This window comes from Periplaneta americana, chromosome 2 (genome assembly GCF_040183065.1).
Source record: "Periplaneta americana isolate PAMFEO1 chromosome 2, P.americana_PAMFEO1_priV1, whole genome shotgun sequence".
Classification (NCBI taxonomy): domain Eukaryota; kingdom Metazoa; phylum Arthropoda; class Insecta; order Blattodea; family Blattidae; genus Periplaneta; species Periplaneta americana.
In genome coordinates, this window is record NC_091118.1 from 146612699 (window position 1) to 146632651 (window position 19953).

Below are 19953 nucleotides of genomic sequence, written 5' to 3' on the forward strand. Positions count from 1 at the left end.
TTAAAAACTCGAAGTTTAAAGTCCGCGATCGTTTGAATTTAAACGATCAGAAATATGATGGCGTGTTGCAGTTGACGAAAGTGTGTATATTTTATAGGATTATTTTAAAAGTTTAGTAAATGGAGTAAAGCTGGATACAACAGTACTAGTAAAGCCTCCTCAAGAAATTGCTGATAAAAATTTGAATTAAATCTTCAACTTAGGTTTTGTGCCAGAGTTAGAGGATATGGAAACGCTAAACCATGGGGACTACAAGCAAGATTATATCAGAGAAGTTTCAGAAAGAAGTGAGAAAAGTGAAATGTTTTGCTCGGATACTATTAAAATGTTACGTAGTCCAGTGATAGAGAACCACAACGAAAAGTCCCCATTAAACAGACTGTCCCATAATCTTTTTGGTTCACAAAATACGGGCCTTGAAGACATCCGTGAGGAAGATAATGAAGAAGAATCTGTGCAATCAAAACACAATCCACCTCCTTGCGCAACTTTCTCCATTCTTCCTTCTCATACTACTCCTCCGTCAAGACAAAATAAGATTCGAAATCCTTTTGATGCAGCATTACTGAAGAGGTTGCATCTTCCAATTTTTAGTCCATCCGTTTTCAAGAGAGTTGTAAGTCCAACACAGGTAAGGTTATATATAACACTGAGTTCATTATTGCTGTTAATAGGCGTAATTGAATTTGTAGACCTATTTAAAGCGTAAACGCTTATTTAATAATAAACTTTTCACTTTGTCAAATTAGTGAACACGTGTTTTTTTATTCAATTTTAAACGTGCAAAAACAGAACCAAATGAGGGAAAACTTCTGAAGATCAGTAGCCTAAGCTTACTGTATCTGTTTCCTCACTGCCAACGTTTTATCTTAAAAGAACAGATTTATCTGTGTTTGTCGAATACTCATCGTTATGCTTACCAAAAGGCACTTTTCAGTGCCAACAATTTATTTTGTGTGTACAAGGTTGGAATTTGGGGGAAGAGAAGAAGGAAGGTAACAGTATTCAGAAGTTTATCCCCAAATTAATCGGTGAATAACTCAGACCTACAGCAAAGACTAATTACAGTGTAATCTCTTTATTACACACTCGTGCGTAGTCATTATATTATTTATATTTAAATGTTTTTATTGTAGGATATGAATCAGTTCGGTTGGACTATTGATGATGTAGCAAAAATTCAGCCAGCGCCAATTGAAGAATGTCAGTCACAAGAATATGAACACAACTTTGATCCTGAGATGGAAATGAGAGCACAAGAAGCAATTGATCAGTGAGTGGTTTATTTTAGTTACAATCGAAAACTTGCGTTAAATGTGACGAGAAAGAAAATTTCAATGTAGACCATATTTTCAGTAAAACATTACAGCCTACAGAAAAATTATCACTCCGGTAATTACATATACCCGTTTTTTCTAAAGATGGAACATGACATCAACAATGCGATAGGAAAAATAACTGAATATCATATAGCGTGGAAGGGCTGTTGCTATGGTAACAATGACAGAGTTGCCAATGTTACATACAGTTCCCACGTGGTGATGCTTAATAGTTCTCTTGGCGCCATTTGTTGTAGACAGTGTCAGTAATACATTTCGTGTTTCATTCTCTGTTGATTTTTGTATTGTTTTATAGGCTATCTTCGCATAATTTGTTATTGTCAATGTTTTAACGTCAACTGGTAGTGTCATCCCAAAATTGGCAACATAGTGCTGTAGTTTCAAGCACAACGGCTTAACTATCATGTCCCATCTTTCGAAAAAACAGTAGTAAACATTGGCCAGGCCATCTTCTTGCAACAAGTCCTGGGCACGTACATTACCAAATATATGCAGACATTTTAATTAGATTTTCAGCGTTTTCTTACAGTTGACATATTATTCCAATCCTTTGTTTATAATAATTTATACTTTACAGAACCAGAAAATAAAAGAATAGTACAATTTACATAAACTGGTATTATTTCTTTCAGTTATTTCTGTAACACTCATGTTGTATGTAGTCCTTGGGGTCCACAGTTACAAAATAAAGAGCCAACTTCATTTGTGGATACAAACAATATTGCTGATATGCAAACAACATCAAGCAACAGTGAGAGTGACGGTGACAGTCAGGAATCCCCTTCAGGTTTGGATTTAATGATGTCTTCACAGAAAGAGGGTACGTATCGTTTATATATGCTGTGTCATTGATATTCTGAATTGTGTTAGCAGTACTGCACACTTTTTTCTAAAACTATATTAATTAACAAGTATTACTGTTACCAATTTTGTTTGAGTTGAGTAAATCAAAATTTTGAATATTAACTTGATTTCCAATGCCACCAGCAACAAAGTAACCATAGAAATATAGGCCCTTTTTGATTCAGAAATTAAAATCACAAACTAAATTATTTCACTTTCGTAAGAAAACAGACTCACAGTAATTATTTAGGCATTTAATTTCATAATTGTATCAAATACATGAGAACGTTACTGACATCGAAACTGTTAATGCGATCATGTTGAAACCTCCTCAGACTGTGCACTCAGTTCTCCACAATAGATAGACAATTTAAAAAAAAATCTGCCTGTACTATCTGAAATTTATTTTAAATGTTGTATTAAGAAACACTTGGAGAGAATAGTTGATTTGCCATCCTTCATGAATGCCCATACTGTCATGTCGAGATCAAATGACTTCGTGCACTTCATCAGCTGAGTGAGCACACTCTACTTACTTTGGGAGCTACTCAATTTTCCGATAATCTTTCATTCAAGCTTTAATTTCGTAACCTTGAAATTTGTAAGGGCAGTTAATTTGTTGGTCCCCCCCCCCCCCCCCACCATGGCATCGTGATCTAAGGCATCCTGCCTAGGACTTGTGTTACAGAATGCATGCTGTTTCGAGTCCTCATGGGGAAAGAAATTTTCTTACGAAATTTCGACCAGTATATGGGACTAATGTGTACCCAGCATCATGATGCACTTGGGGTGCCACGATAGTTAGCAAAATCCGATTACGGAAACCAGCTATAATGGCTGTGGGAATCATCGTGTTATCCATACAAACCTCCATTCTAGCTGGATGATAGTTCACCTCTGCTTTGGCATTTGGATGTGAAGCCAGCAGCTAGCCAGTCAGGGCTCTAGCACCATGAATGATGATGATGATATTATTATTATTATCATCATCATCATCATCATCATCATCATCATCATCATCATCATCATTATAACAGGCACAGTTATTATGGTTAATTGTCTATCTGCTTTTGCCTAGCACTCAACCAGGTTTGAATCATATACATGAAATATGTAAACAGAACAAGGCAACACGAAAGTATAAACCTAAGAGATTACATAAAATAAAGTAAACAATTCTATATAATCAAGATCAGTTACATGATTTGATACAAGGGGGTTACAGGCAACTTATAAGACATGGAAATTGCTTGAGATAAACTCGATGTCTACATGTACCAATAATGGACGCATAGAATACATAACGAGAATATAAACAATTTGGATGATAACGAAATCACTTGAAATAGAATGTAAATGTACAGTTATATATACGAATACAAGAATATAAGCTAGTTGCAAGGCATAAGAGATTGCATAGCGAAAATGTACCATATAACATACATACTAAAATAATAATAAAAAACTTGATCATGTAAAACAGATTTACAAATTTCTGCAAGAGTCTAGTTCTATTCAATAAAGATATTTCTAAGTAGAGTTGACTTAAAGGCTTTTAGACTTCGACTACTCCTGATTTCCTTTGACAAGGAATTCCAGGAATGGGCTATATATATTGAGAAGGAATAAGAGTAGAAGTAAGTTTGATGGCATGGTATTGATAGTACAAGATTATGTTGCAAACATGTATTACAGTTGTGGTGGAATGCTAAAAGTGTGAAGTGAGAAACCAGGTAAATAGGTGTTGAATTATTTAGAATCTGATACAGCAAACAGAGTGAATGAACTGAGTGTCTCTCTCGTAAACGAAGCCAAGATATTTATGAGAATTACTCGGAGACATGATCACAGTGACGCTGTTAAAAATGAAGTGGACACAAGCATAATGAACATGCTGAAGTTTCAATGACAATTCAACACTAAGATCACTATACAAAACGTCACAATAGTCAAAGTAAGGCATCACAGTGTCTGTACCAAGATGTATTTGAATTCAGTCTTATCAGTGAATGCAAGACTGAGGAAATTTTCCTACAGATATATTTTACATATACATTCCAGCAACGATTTGCGTCGAAATGGAAACCTAAGTTTATAACTGTTGTACTGAATGGTATGATAGTATTGTTTAGAATTACTGGCGAAAGTGTATTCATGCTGATGGAGGATAGTAATCTTCGATGTCCTAGTAAAATGATTTACGTTTTACCTGGATTAAAGTTTATTCCGCATTTTCTAACCCAACTACTGATTGACATGAGATCATCATTTAATTTTGATAGACTATCATTGAGTTATGTCGTGAATGTACATATATCTGAAGATTATCTGCTTAGAGTGGTGCTGACAATGTTTAAGGGCTGTATAGATGTCGATAATGGAAATAGCGAAAAGTAGAGACCCTAGTACAGATCCTAGGGATTCCTGTCTACACGTCTCCCCATGAAGAAAACCGATTGTTGTGACACATGCATTGATGAGAATTGCGAAGGTAAGATTCCATTTACATGATTCCCATATCTGACAAATGCGACAGTTTCAGCTTTGCATAAGAAAACTGATGTTAACAGTCTCAAATGCTCGAGAGAAGTCCAGTAGTGATAGTACGGTCACTTCGCAAGTGATGTATCCAGTTCCCATTGACTGAGGGACAACGTTACAGACCTGTCAAGTTTCTTCCTTGCCTGCAGAAGCTTTAAGTTTGTGTATTCATTATTACTTAACTAATAATAACATAGTTACAATGAAAGTAAAGTCGAGTTTGTTTCCATTTCAAAATGTTACAGTCTTGTAAAAATTTTAAATATTGCTTAATACAGTCATTTTACTGATTTTCAGTTTCAACCCAAACTACTTTAACACTGCCACCAGAATTGCCACCAGCCCTGGAAGCAGCTTTAAAGCCATATTTTGTGTATTATGAGGTAAGATTCGTTTATATCCATAGTATTTTTTTGTGATGGGTTGGACGGGGGAGAGATTCTGCACCATAAGTCTTAGTAACATATGCATTATACTTTACCTCTTTCTGTAAATCGTGGAGCATTCCAAGGCAAAATGTGATCTCATTTATTGCAGTTTTTCAGGAGTGAGCATTTAAAGTTTGGATGACCGATAAAATTATAGGAATCATGTTTCGTAATAACAGGTTAGAGAGAAAAATAGTATGTGAATTATGCCATCTTTTGCCACAATGAAGATAATATCAGGATGCACAACATATCACAAAATCCCATTTTTGCCAAAATTTACATATCTCCTTTTGCCTTGAAACCACAGAAATGAAAAGAAATATCAACATTAAATTTTATTTCAAATGCCAAACATCCTTAAAACTAAATAACCGTGCTTACAATAACAATCAAGAACAGCATAAATGTTTCGTGCAGTATAGGGATTCAATGAATCCTCCGTCACTTTTTAAATTCAAAGTAAAACTCGGAATACTTATTGTTAGAATTCTCTATACAAAATCCCTTAAAAATATACTAAAAAAATTAATTTCAGTGAATAAAATAGCTTCACCGAAATCTTAACCAATAAAGAAAACTGGAAAATAGTATCAGAATATACAGGGGAATTATTTATTGTTCAGTGTTGCTCCTATTAAGTACTTTGAATCTTTATTTTCATACTTTACTGCTTGACATTGAAATAAGTCATTTTGTTGTAGGAACAGAGTGAATGCACAGAAGAAGGCAATCTTAGTACATCTACACTGAGAAGGAAATTGTTTGATCATGAAGAGGGATGCCAACAAATGTCATCTCCTCTCAAATCATGTTTTTCAATGCAAGTAAAGTGCAAATTTGATAGTCCAGCACATAGTGGTCTCTTAGTAACAGCTTCAAACGTGAGTATTAAGTGTTAAAAGCAAGATGACAGTTTAACTTATTACTGATATCATATGAAAATGAATTTATTACATGTGACATAGTTGAATTTCTATTTGAAGTGTAGAGTACTGATAGTAAAACATACTCTGTCTGAGAAATGCGCTATTGGGCACAGGATGGACCATAAATAATGTCAATAATTTCAGAGGGTTGTTCTTTGAGATAATTCAAACAAAAATGTTCAGTATAATTTTGCTCGTTTTTGCTTCCTTTTCGAGATAAAAAAATTGTTTTATATGAAACTTAATTCCCAATAAGATAGCAGTGTATTATAATAATAAATGATTGAAAAAAATGTAGTTTTGTCCTTTAAATGTGCAGAAATTTGATCCGAACAAATATAACTTTTTGTCCTCCAAAGGAATTTTTCAGTATTACGTTTGTTTGGATCAAATTCCTGCACATTTTAAAGGACAAAATTGAAATTTTTCCAATAATTTATTATCATACTGCTCTCTTAAATTGACTGAGCATATTGGGAATTAAATGAATGACTTTTCCAAAACACACTATGAAATGATTCATATAAAAAAATTTTTATCTCGAAAAGGAAGCGAAAACGAGCAAAATTGTAGCAAAAAAACTTATTTGACAAAACGTGTTCGTATTGATTTCATCTATTACCACTGTGAATTAATGTAACAGGTTCTCTTCCTCTCTGTATACATACTTTCATATACTTACTTACTTATTGGCTTTTAAGGAACCCGGAGGTTCATTGCCGCCCTCGCATAAGCCCGCCATTGATCCCTATCCTGAGCAAGATTAATCCAGCCTCTATCATCATATCCCACCTCCCTCAAATCCATTTTATATTATCTTCCCATCTACGTCTCGGCCTCCCCAAAGGTCTTTTTCCCTCCGGCTCCCAACTAACACTCTATATGCATTTCTGGATTCGCCCACACGTGCTACATGCCCTGCCCATCTCAAACGTCTGGATTTAATGTTCCTAATTATGTCAGGTGAAGAATACAATGCGTGCAGCTCTGCGTTGTGTAACTTTCTCCATTCTCCTGTAACTTCATCCCTCTTAGCCCCAAATATTTTCCTAAGAACCTTATTCTCAAACACCCTTAACCTATGTTCCTCTCTCAAAGTGAGAGTCCAAGTTTCACAACCATACATAACAACTGGTAATATAACTGTTTTATAAATTCTAACTTTTAGATTTTTTGACAGCAGACTAGATGACAAAAGCTTCTCAACCGAATAATAACAGGCATTTCCCATATTTATTCTGCGTTTAATTTCCTCCTGAGAGTCATTTATATTTGTTACTGTTGCTCCAAGATATTTGAATTTTTCCACCTCTTCGAAGGATGAATCTCCAATTTTTATATTTCCATTTCGTACAATATTCTGGTCACGAGACATAATCATATACTTAGTCTTTTCGGGATTTACTTCCAACCCTATCGCTTTACTTGCTTCAAGTAGAATTTCCGTGTTTTCCCTAATTGTGTGTGGATTTTCTCCTAACATATTCACGTCATCCGTATAGACAAGAAGCTGATGTAACCCATTCAATTCCAAACCCTGCCTGTTATCCTGAACTTTCCTAATGGCATATTCTAGAGCGAAGTTAAAAAGTAGAGGTGACAATGCATCTCCCTGCTTTAGCCCGCAGTGAATTGGAAAATCATCAGATAGAAACTGGCCTAAACGGATTCTGCTGTAAGTTTCACTAAGACATTTTAATTAATCGAACTAGTTTCTTGGGAATACCAAATTCAATAAGAATATCATATAAAACTTCTCTCTTAACCGCGTCATATGCCTTTTTGAAATCTATGAATAACTGATGTACTGTACTCTTATACTCCCATTTTTTCTCCAATATCTGTCGAATACAAAAAATCTGATCAATAGTCGATCTATTACGCCTAAAACCACACTGATGATCCCCAATAATTTCATCTACATATGGAGTTAATCTTCTCAAAAGGATATTCGACAAAATTTTATACGACGTCAACAAAAGTGATATTTCTCGAAAGTTACTACAGTTAGTCTTGTCCCCCTTCTTAAAAATAGGTACGATTATGGACTCCTTCCATTGATGTGGTACAATTTCCTTTTCCCAAATTGCAAGTACAAGTTTATAAATTTCGCTAGATAATGCGCTTCCACCCTCTTATATTAATTCCGCTGGAATTTGATCAATACCTGGAGACTTGTACTTTTTCAGATTTTCTATTGCAATTTCGACTTCAGAAAGTGTGGGTTGCGGTATAAATGGCTCAGCAGTTTGTATTTGAATTTCGTCCCGATCATTTCTATTTGGCCTATGTATATTTAGTAGTTGCCCAAAATAGTTTTTCCATCTGTTCAAGATTGAATGAGAGTCTGCAAGCAAGTCACCATTCTCATCCTTAATCACGTTTACCCTTGCCTGATATCCGTTTTTAAATTCCTTTATACCCTTATATAAATCTCGAATGTTTTTATTCTTACTATTTGTTTCTACCTCATTCAGTTTTTCCTTCAAGTAACCTCTCTTTTTATTCCTAACGGTACGACTTGCTTCCCGTCTTTCATTGAAATAATTATCTCTATTCTCCTCAATTGGATCCTGTAAGAATTTCAATTTTGCCTGTTTCCTTCTATCTACTACAATGGAACAATTTTCATCAAACCATGGTTTCTTTTTCTTAGTTTCATGATAGCCTATGCTCTGCTCAGCTGCAATTTTGATATTATCTCGGATATTGTCCCACATGCTATTAACGTCTAACTCTTCCTTAGCTTCGTCGGAAGTTGCTAAAGCAGCAAACTTATTTAAAATTTCAACCTGATAACGTTGCTTAGTTTCGTCGTCCTTTAATTTCAGAATATTGAATCTACTAATATTAGCTTGTTGCTCTACTCGCTTGGCTACTGATAGTCTTTCCCTTAATTCTCCAATTACCAAATAATGGTCAGAATTACAGTCTGCCCCCCTGAAAGTTCGAATGTCTACTATACTAGTGTGCCTTCTTTTATCTATCAATATGTGATCTATCTGGTTATGTGCCATTCCGTCTGGAGAAGTCCACGTATATTTATGTATATCCTTATGGGGGAATGTTGTACTCTTGACAATTAAATTTTTTGATGTGGCAAAGTTGACTAACCTAACTCCATTGTCATTACTACTTATGTGTAGGCTCTCTTTTCCAATTGTTGGTTTAAAAATATCCTCCCGTCCTACTTTAGCATTGAAATCCCCCAATAAAACTTTCATGTGATATCTAGGCAAATGATCAAAAGTGTGTTCCAATTCCTCATAGAAGCTATCCTTTATATGGTCTCTTTTTCTTCTGTAGGTGCGTGAGCATTTATAACTACGATATCGCACCATCTACCCTTAAGTACTAAATACGATAACCTGTCACTGATAAATTCGACCTTTTTTACGGCTGATTTTATTCTTTCATGTACAAAGAATCCTGTTCCTAATTGGTGATTATTGTTTCCTTCCCCATAATACAACAAGTAATCGCCTACTTGTGATATGCCATTCCCATCTAACCTAACATCTTGTACTCCCACGAAGTCTATTCTATATCTAGCTAGTTCTTTCATATACTTTCTATACTTTCATATACTTACTTACTTACTTACTTACTTACAAATGGCTTTTAAGGAACCCGAAGGTTCATTGCCGCCCTCACATAAGCCCGCCAGCGGTCCCTATCCTGTGCAAGATTAATCCAGTCTCTATCATCATACCCCACCTCCCTCAAATCCATTTTAATATTATCCTTCCATCTACGTCTCGGCCTCCCTAAAGGTCTTTTTCCCTCCGGCTCCCAACTAACACTCTATATGCATTTCTGGATTCGCCCATACGTGCTACATGCCCTGCCCATCTCAAACGTCTGGATTTAATGTTCCTAATTATGTCAGGTGAAGAATACAATGCGTATAGTTCTGTGTTGTGTAACTTTCTCCATTCTCCTGTAACTTCATCCCGCTTAGCCCCAAATATTTTCCTTAGCACCTTATTCTCAAACACCCTGAACCTATGTTTCTCTCTCAGAGTGAGAGTCCAAGTTTCACAACCATACAGAAGAACCGGTAATATAACTGTTTTATAAATTCTAACTTTCAGATTTTTGGACAGCAGACTGGATGATAAGAGCTTCTCAACCGAATAATAACACGCATTTCCCATATTTATTCTGCGTTTAATTTCCTCCCGAGTGTCATTTATATTTGTTACTGTTGCTCCAAGATATTTGAATTTTTCCACGTCTTCGAAGGATAAATCTCCAATTTTTATATTTCCATTTCGTACAATATTCTGGTCACGAGACATAATCATATACTTTGTCTTTTCGGGATTTACTTCCAAACCGATCGCTCTACTTGCTGCAAGTAAAATTTCCGTGTTTTCCCTAATTGTTTGTGTATTTTCTCCTAACATATTCACGTCATCCGCATAGACAAGAAGCTGATGTAACCCATTCAATTCCAAACCCTGCCTGTTATCCTGAACTTTCCTAATGGCATATCTAGAGCGAAGTTAAAAAGTAAAGGTGATAGTGCATCTCCCTGCTTTAGCCCGCAGTGAATTGGAAAAGCATCAGATAGAAACTGACCTATACGGACTCTGCTGTATGTTTCACTGAGACACATTTTAATTAATCGAACTAGTTTCTTGGGAATACCAAATTCAATAAGAATATCATATAATACTTCCCTCTTAACCGAGTCATAAGCCTTTTTGAAATCTATGAATAACTGATGTACTGTACCCTTATACTCCCATTTTTTCTCCATTATCTGTCGAATACAAAAAATCTGATCAATAGTCGATCTATTACGCCGAAAACCGCACTGATGATCCCCAATAATTTCATCTACGTACGGAGTTAATCTTCTCAAAAGAATATTCGACAAAATTTTGTACGACGTCAACAAAAGTGATATTCCTCGAAAGTTACCACAGTTGGTTTTGTCCCCCTTTTTAAAAATAGGTACAATTATGGACTCCTTCCATTGTTCTGGTACAATTTCCTTTTCCCAAATAGCAAGTACAAGTTTATAAATTTCGCTATATAATGCACTCCCACCCTCTTGTATTAATTCTGCTGGAATTTGATCGATACCTGGAGACTTGTACTTTTTCAGATTTTCTATCGCAATTTCGACTTCTGAAAGCGTGGGTTCGGGTATAAATGGCTCAGCAGTTTGTATTTCAATTTCGTCCCGATCATTTCTATTTGGCCTATGTACATTTAGTAGTTGCGCAAAATAGTTTTTCCATCTGTTTAGGATTGATGGAGAGTCTGCAAGCAAGTCACCATTCTCATCCTTGATCACGTTTACCCTTGGCTGATATCCGTTCTTAAATTCCTTTATACCCTTATATAAATCTCGAATGTTTTTATTCTTACTATTTGTTTCTACCTCATTCAGTTTTTCCTTCAAGTAACCTCTCTTTTTATTCCTAACGGTACGACTTGCTTCCCGTCTTTCATTGAAATAATTATCCCTCTTCTCCTCAACTGGATCCTGTAAGAATTTCAATTTTGCCTGTTTCCTTCTTTCTACTACCATCCAACAATCTTCATCAAACCACGGTTTCTTTTTCTTAGTTTCATAATAACCTATGCTCTGCTCAGCTGCAATTTTGATACTATCTCTGATATTTTCCCACACGCTATTAACATCTAATTCTTTCTCAACTTCGTCGGAACTTTCTAAAGTGGCAAACCTATTCGAAATTTCGACCTGATAATTTTGCTTAGCTTCCTCGTCCTTTAATTTCAAAATATTGAATTTAGTAATATTAACTTGTTGCTCTACTTGCTTGGCTACTGATAATCTTTCTCTTAATTCTCCAATCACCAAATGATGGTCAGAATTACAGTCTGCACCCCTGAAAGTTCGAATATCTACTATACTAGTATGTCTCCGAATTAGATGTGATCTATTTGGTTGTGTGTCAATCCATCTGGAGAAGTCCAAGTATATTTATGTATATCCTTAAGGGGGGAATGTTGTACTTTTGACAATTAAATTTTTCGATGTGGCAAAGTTGACTAATCTAACTCCATTGTCACTACTAATTGCGTGTAGGCTCTCTTTTCCAATAGTTGGTCTAAAAATATCCTCCCGTCCTACTTTAGCATTGAAATCCCCCAATAAAATTTTCATGTGATATCTAGGGAACTGATCAAAAGTATGTTCCAATTCCTCATAGAAGCTATTCTTTATATGGTCGTCTTTCTCTTCTGTAGGGGCGTGAGCATTTATAACTATGATATCGCACCATCTACCCTTAAGTACTAAATACGATAACCTGTCACTGATAAATTCGACCTTTTTTACGGCTGATTTTATTCTTTCATGTACAAAGAATCCTGTTCCTAATTGGTGATTATTGTTTCCTTCCCCATAATACAACAAGTAATCGCCTACTTGTGATATGCCATTCCCATCTAACCTAACCTCTTGTACTCCTACGAAGTCTATTCTATATCTAGCTAGTTCTTTTGCTACTAATGTTACCCCTCCTGTTCTATAAAGACTAGTTACGTTCCAAGTGCCAAATCTCAAATCCTTATTCCTTTGCTGTGGTCGTGCCAGAGAATCAGTCCTATTCCGAGGCTTATTATAGGGATACGTAACAAGCTGTTTTTTATGGTGATGGGTTGTTAGCCCTTCGCCCAACCCCCAAGCTGGAGGACCACCCCTTATCGGCTGTCCACGACTGCTTATTCAATATATTCGCAGCTACCCTCCATATCTGGAGGCCGTCTCCTCTATCCGCAACCTGAGGACGCGCCATGCCGTGGTGATAGGGACCCACAATACATGGATACTTTCATATACCAGAGAATATTGTTAACCATGAGAGCCAACTGTACCTGTAGGTGGATGATACAAAGACAGTTAAAAATTCTGATTATGATATTGATTCAATGTCGTAGGGGTCTTTACAATGCCACAGATACTGAGTAATATGTGACCCTAGTTGTATTTTCCCCATATAGTAAGCTATACTTTGATTTTTTCATCTAAAAGTATTCATCATCCTTAGTGGAATGTGGACTACCAGCAGTAAGCATAATAACCATACTAAGAACCACAGTTCTGGAAAGGTGAAGACAGACATTTTCCTTTTACAATAATCTAAAACTGCCCATTAATTATGGAAGGCTTAAGTCTCATCACTGCAGACTATTTGTTTTTAATTTACAGTTCCACTATCTAATTCATTTAAGAATAGAGAGAATATATCAGTACACTACCATTGTTTTTAATACTGTTTTATATTTAGGAAATTAAATAGCTTTGTACTCGAAGGTAAACTAAATTTGTAATATATATTTTTTTTTCTTCCAGATTCTCTGCCCATCTACACCAGTAATCAATCATCGTACTTATGGAACTCCACTCCCTGGTTCCAAAAATGTCTCATCTCCAGAAATTTCGCCAATTGGCAGTATTACATCAATGCACCATAGAAATAAATCTGTTACTCGGCTCAATTTCAGCAGCAGAATGATGTCAGTTGACAACTCAGCATCATCCAGTCCATGTCTCTCACCTTTAGGTAAAGCTTGATGAATATTAAAGAATTAGAAAAGTAGTTCATATTCAACTTCTCTTCAAATATTCAGTCCCCCCCTAGAGTTTATTAGGATGTCAATGAATAATTTTCTTTCCATCCCCTCATCAGTGACCCAAAGAAATATTCCTTTTGGATGTTAGTTCAGCATGGTTTTAGGAATCATCCTGGGGTTCATTTTCGAGAAAAAATGTTTTTTCAGTTCAAAATAGGGAGTGTTGAGTTCTTCCATGAAATCTTCATTCCATTTTGAATCTCACTTTGTATATGATTTTTTCCTCACAAACTTCATTTCACAAACTGTTAATCTATTTCAATCTCTTGTCCTAATCATCCGTACCTTCACCTTGCAGAGATCATGCAAAGGATTTATACATATAAACCATATTCTCGTATGGTTTTGACTTGGAGGTGGTTTCATTGAGTCATGATTAAGCCCTTCCCACCTTTTTTCGGGTAAATTTTTCGTAAAAGGATAACATATAGTCAAGATAATGCGAATTTTAATTTATTTTTCAAAGAAATTTTGTTCTGTATAAAGAATGTTTCATATAAAACCATTATTTTGGATTTATCAGTGTCAATTTACACTTTTTATTTATCTAAAATAACTTCCAAATTAAGATCTATAGTTTGTTTTCATATTATATGACGAAAACTTTTGCTGATATAATTTAATTATTTGTTTTTCTAACAGGTATGGCGCCAATCAAACATGACGATGAACATGATATGGAGCAAAAATCTGCCAATTTTCATATGTCAGTTTCATCTTCAGCTATATTAAGATCTCAAACACCTACACCAGGCGAAGGAGGAAATGAAACCTCATTGGCTATGATTACATCAGCCACATCTACTCCTGTTAAAGGAAAATATCCGTGTTATTCTGAAGATGTTTCAATGCAAAGTATTCATTTCAAACAAACTGAAAATAATTGTAAAAAATATGAGGGAACTCAGAATTTTACAATAGAGGGAGATTCCACAAGCCTTAATAGTTTTTCTTTACATTCTCATACAGGAAATTCTCTTTCTTGTGGCAGTAACATGAACAGCCATGATACAGGTTATCAGACTGCCAATGTCAGTAGTATAAATGGTGGAACTATGTCTGGTTTTTCATCACAGTTCTCTCTGTCCAAAAACTGGACCAGTATACAATTTAAATCAATTGGAGACAAGCATGCTGGATGTTTTCCTAGTGATAAATACAATCATGTTACCAAAGGTTATGTCATATCAGAGGATAACAGCTTATGGCTTCCAGGCTCACGACATATTGTATCTTCAACCCCTACGAAAATATGTGACAAAGAAAATTTTTAGGATCTCATTGTTACTTCAATTACTGACATACAACATCCTGAAATGAAGTATTGCGAGCTTAAAGAATAGGAAGAAACGAAAAATAAGAAAACAGTATATTTTTGTTTCTTCTTTTATGGATTTTGATTTATTTATAAAACTGTTGGTCTGATTTGCAATGGATATGTTGAGATTATTGCATGGAATGAATTTGTTTTTGTTCAACGTTAATTACATGTCGATATTACTGTCACCACATGTACCTAATTTTTATGAAATAATATTACAGTAAAAAAATATTGGCCACTAATTATTAATCCTTTGCTTCTATGAAGTAATTTTTGGAAAGATATGGAGAAAATAGTTCTTTTCCGTCAAAAATTCTTGGAAGGACAGAGAATGACAAGAATAGTTAAATGCCGTAGTACAGAATTACAATTTACTTGCAAACAAGAGTTCATTTATGAAAACTTCGTACCTTATTTCATACATTATTGGTAATTGTGAACTTCAAAGTCTAGTGACAAAGTGAGTGTTGCAGAAATATCTGGGGGGGGGGGGGGGGACAAGTCTGTCATCAATTAGGTTTCCTTCTCAACTTTTTCACCTGGAAATGGCAGAATTTCAATCTAAACACAACTGATTAAGTGAACACTGCTTCCTCTGCCTTTGAGATCAGATTAATGTATCTGCACAATGAAAAAGAAAATTATTTTGATACGAAAAACAAATTCTTAAGAGAGATTTCATTATGATTTAATGTGCAGATTTACTATTAAAATTACTGTTTCCGTAATGAAAATCAGTGTACATCTTTAATTCCTTTCCACTTTGGCTTCTCCAAATATTATTTTCTCAGTCTAATATATAAGTAAGGTTTTTCAAAGGGCATTTATTAAAAACAATTTTATTACTTCCATTACTCGATCTATTGCTATATTTTATGTGGCTAATAACACATTTCAAAATTTCTTTTCATCTTAGTGAAGTTATAATATTTTATACTTCAATACTTGTATATTTTACTTAATTCTAATTACACTGAAAAAAAAAATGTTATTGGAAGTATCATCATCATCAGTTAGCGCTACAACCCGGGGTGGGTTTTGGCCTCCTTAACAACAGTATTACATTTCATAAATTGAAACTGAAATCAATTCATACAGTATGGAAAATGTTAATGACACTGAACTTTAACTTAGTACGACATTTTCATGTAGTAAAGCAAGGTACTTTAATTTCTCCATCAGTGGTGCAGTAAGGAGTATTTTATACATATATTGATTGAAATCATTCACTTTTAATTTTACAATTAAATTGATATGAGGTGAGAAAGGTTTTGCAACCTAGCTATAAAATAAACGTTTATGTTTAGCATAATATTGTTAATTCCATAGGTTGGTTTCAGACCTCTTCGATATAGATGCAGACAAAAGACCTTATACTGAGTTTAATAAGCAAATGTTTTTGCATGCCCCAGTTTGCTTCGATATATGAAAATTTCACAATCCATACTTATGTATATACATGAGGATATTTTAAACATTGCATTAGTCCAAATAACTGAAGTATCAAAGTACATGGATATTCTAACTTATGTAACAGCAAACTGATAAACACATTACAAAAAACGTACACAAGTGACGTGTAAACTTCAGGCTTTTGCAACAGTTGAAACTCATTGGAAGAGTTTGTGACATATTTTCTTTTTAAATAAGGAATTTAGAAAACCGTGTATTTTGGGTGTTACATCATTTTCTATTGAATGGTTTTACATGAAAGATGCAACACTGAGTACTCTATATGCATTTTTTTTTCTTTTTTGTGACAGCTTGGTCGTGTTATTTTTTGGAAACTTTATGGCAGGCATGTCAGAAATCAGACACTGAAAGTGCAGTGTATGTGCGCGGAACGCCGGTCTGTGCAGATTGCGTCATTCACGTGTTGCTCTTACCAGTTCTTAGCAGGAGGGATGTACAAGAATCTATTCTGCGCTTCTAGTGCTCAATTAAATTGACATTTGGCCATTATAAACATACTTAGCAGAAGGAAAAAACACAATTATTGTCAGTGTCTATATTTGACAATAATTGTAACACAAGAAACAATAGACTTACTCAGTTACAATTCACAAAGCGGTTGTTTGTAAAGAATCATTTATTTACACGATTTGTATACATTATTTGAAGAAAATATAAATATTGCAGTAATTTCGGAACAACAAAAAACGAACACAGTATTTCATTTTACGTAGTAGGTACTGATTATTTCAAAGTAATACTCTTTCATTGTTCCTCAAGCATTATTGGGTCCATTGGTGCACAAATGCTAAGAAAGAAAATATTTTACTCCTAATAATTACATGCAGTAGGACATTGTGAGACTTTTACACTGGAATCATTTCCTTACTGTATATTAATATAAATTCACATTATTATTAATAAATTGGATAAATTAAGCTTGAATTTAAATTTATATATAGTTTATTTGGAAAATGTTGAGAGCAAGTATCAGCAAGTTGGGAGCGAGTTAAAAGAGTAGTTCACAAGCTGTGAAGCGAGGACATTTTCTTTATGTCAGGTTTAAATATTTATTAATGTAAGTATATTAAGATAATATAGTAATGTGAGATGGAAAATTCGCCATTATGTATTATTTTTCCAGAAAATTTTTCCGCCTTACAAATAGTTGCTTTCTTCCTTCCCTTACAACCTCAAGATCTTCACATGTATTCCTCACTATATTCTCATCACTTATCAGCTCATCAAATAAAAGTTGTAAGTGGTCTAACCATTGATGGCTGTGTTAGTACAGACTCCAAAATAACATCATTGTCATGTTTGTCTTGCCGTGACAGTACTAATTAAATATAAGAGCAGGCGAATATCATATTTTGAGAACTTTACTAATATGATTTAAATTCTCACATCACTATTAGGTCCTCATGATATGATGAAAGCCTTTCATTTTAAAATAATTACTATTGGCTGAGGAAAACATTATAACAGTTATGTTATATGATTCGTGATTTCTCTTCTTCGTTATATCTGTGGACTCCTCACTTTATTTTCCATAACGCATTCACAATCACAGCTCAATGAGGATCCGTACTGATCTGTGTTACTGAAACAAAAGCTGATCTTCTATTATAGGTACTGTACAGCCCTGTCTCGTTCCCCTCCAAGCCGATTCGCTCCCTCCAGGTAGGGGAATAGGAACTGCACGATGCACAGAGACCAGTGCACAATGTGCAGGGTTTTGACATGCCTGCTTTATGGTAATAATTGTAATGTTTCTAATTAATTATAAGGATATAAATTAACTTTTTTCCTCTAAAAAATTAAATTGATACTGTAAAGTGGTATTCTCAGTGGTATTCCTTTCCTTCTAAAAATGTATGCAATTAATTTATTCATTTTGGAATGGAAAAGAAAGCTTGTACACTTGAATGTTATGAAGTTCGTAAAATTTTAAGGGAGTGTAGCAACATAAGAAAAGAGAAAAATCTCCTTAATGTATTTCATTACTGCCAGAATACTGTGATATGAATTTGTGCCATTATTTATACTGAGGCTTCAGCTGTTTATTAGTGCAAATATTCTACTTAAGTTATACATAACATCCTAATTTGCATCTTAGTAATGAAATTATCAATCAGCATAGTCCACGTACTTCACAAATCACTGATAACTAATTTCTAAGTTAAGTATTGTTATAAAATATACAGTATGCTAGTATTGTAAGCAATTTGCAAACGATTCAGAATTTTTCAATAGGGTAAATATTATGATAAAAGTTGTTGCGTATATCATTTTCTTGCATGCCGAGTCATTTTTATATTGTCACTTGTAATTTAGTTTATATGTGCAATTAACTGTTATAAACTTTAACATTTTTTATGGAACTTGTGCAAAGATTAGGTTGCACCAAAATGTCTCTCTCAAAGTCATGACATTTCTTGTTAAATATAAATTTACCATATGATTTGTTACAAGAACTGTACTGTATATAGGAAGTAAAATATTTTATACAGTGACATCGTGTGTTTTTCATTTTCTTTGTGCAGCTCTATAATTATAGTTAATTTCATGAACAGAAGTAACTGTGGTTTCTTTTATAACCTGAAAAGTGTATTTACATATCAGAGATAAGAGCAGTACAAATCTCTTTCCTTGCCAACATCTATTTTAAAAGAAATAACTATTGCCACTATCAGGGGTTCCCTACAAACTTTAAAAAACCACTGCTAGTATCTACCTTAATTATTGAACTTTTCTGGATTTTTCACTGTTGCACAGTTGCATTTTCTTTAACTGAACATTGTATTTAATGCATTATGTAAATTTATTATTAACTGGTATGCTTTGTCTACGGGCAACCTCAAAATTTGAGGAAGCAATAAAATAAATATAAAAAAAAGTTACCAGACATTCCCATTTCCCAGGAGCAGTCCCCGAATTCATACTTTTGTCCCCGGTTTTTTAAAAAACTTCCAAAATTATTCCTGTTTTCAAACACGAGTCACATGCTTGGTTCTTGTCTATTTCTCTCCTAATTAACCAAATACACCATAAGATTAAACATGCACTCACCAACTTGTTGCAAAAAAAGAAGACTCTAATGTTATGAAAAAGTTCACGCAGTTGATACCAATGACATGGATCGTTTTGTGGACATCGTGGCTTTTGATAAAGCAAAAAGAGCTTATATAGTTGATCCGACTATTAGATATGAGAAGAATGTACAAGACTAAGCACAAGATGTGGACCAACAAAAGAAAAATATTTATGACCCTTGAATTCTCTTGTTTCATGAAAAGGAGAGAGAGAAGTTCCCTAATTGCAAATTCATTGTACAAGGTTTACTTTTTGGTGCGAGGGGATCATAATACCATAAATGTATTTAATAATTTTGGCCTCCACAAATAATACCTTCATTTGCTGAGAACATTATTGCTGATTTCATTGGAATTTTATATACAAGGTGATTCATAGGTCACTGG

The 19953-nt window shown here is 34.4% G+C and overlaps 1 protein-coding gene across 1 annotated transcript; it reads left to right on the plus strand.

Moving 5' to 3' along the window:
- Positions 1-20: 20 nt before the first annotated feature.
- On the plus strand, positions 21-18987 carry bora (aurora kinase A activator-like protein bora). The gene is made up of 7 exons (XM_069818625.1): positions 21-631; positions 1137-1273; positions 1973-2160; positions 5022-5107; positions 5857-6036; positions 13418-13628; positions 14341-18987. Exons 1-7 carry the CDS (start codon positions 227-229, stop codon positions 14970-14972), a joined length of 1839 nt encoding a protein of 612 aa, XP_069674726.1. The 5' UTR covers positions 21-226; the 3' UTR covers positions 14973-18987.
- Positions 18988-19953: the final 966 nt, after the last annotated feature.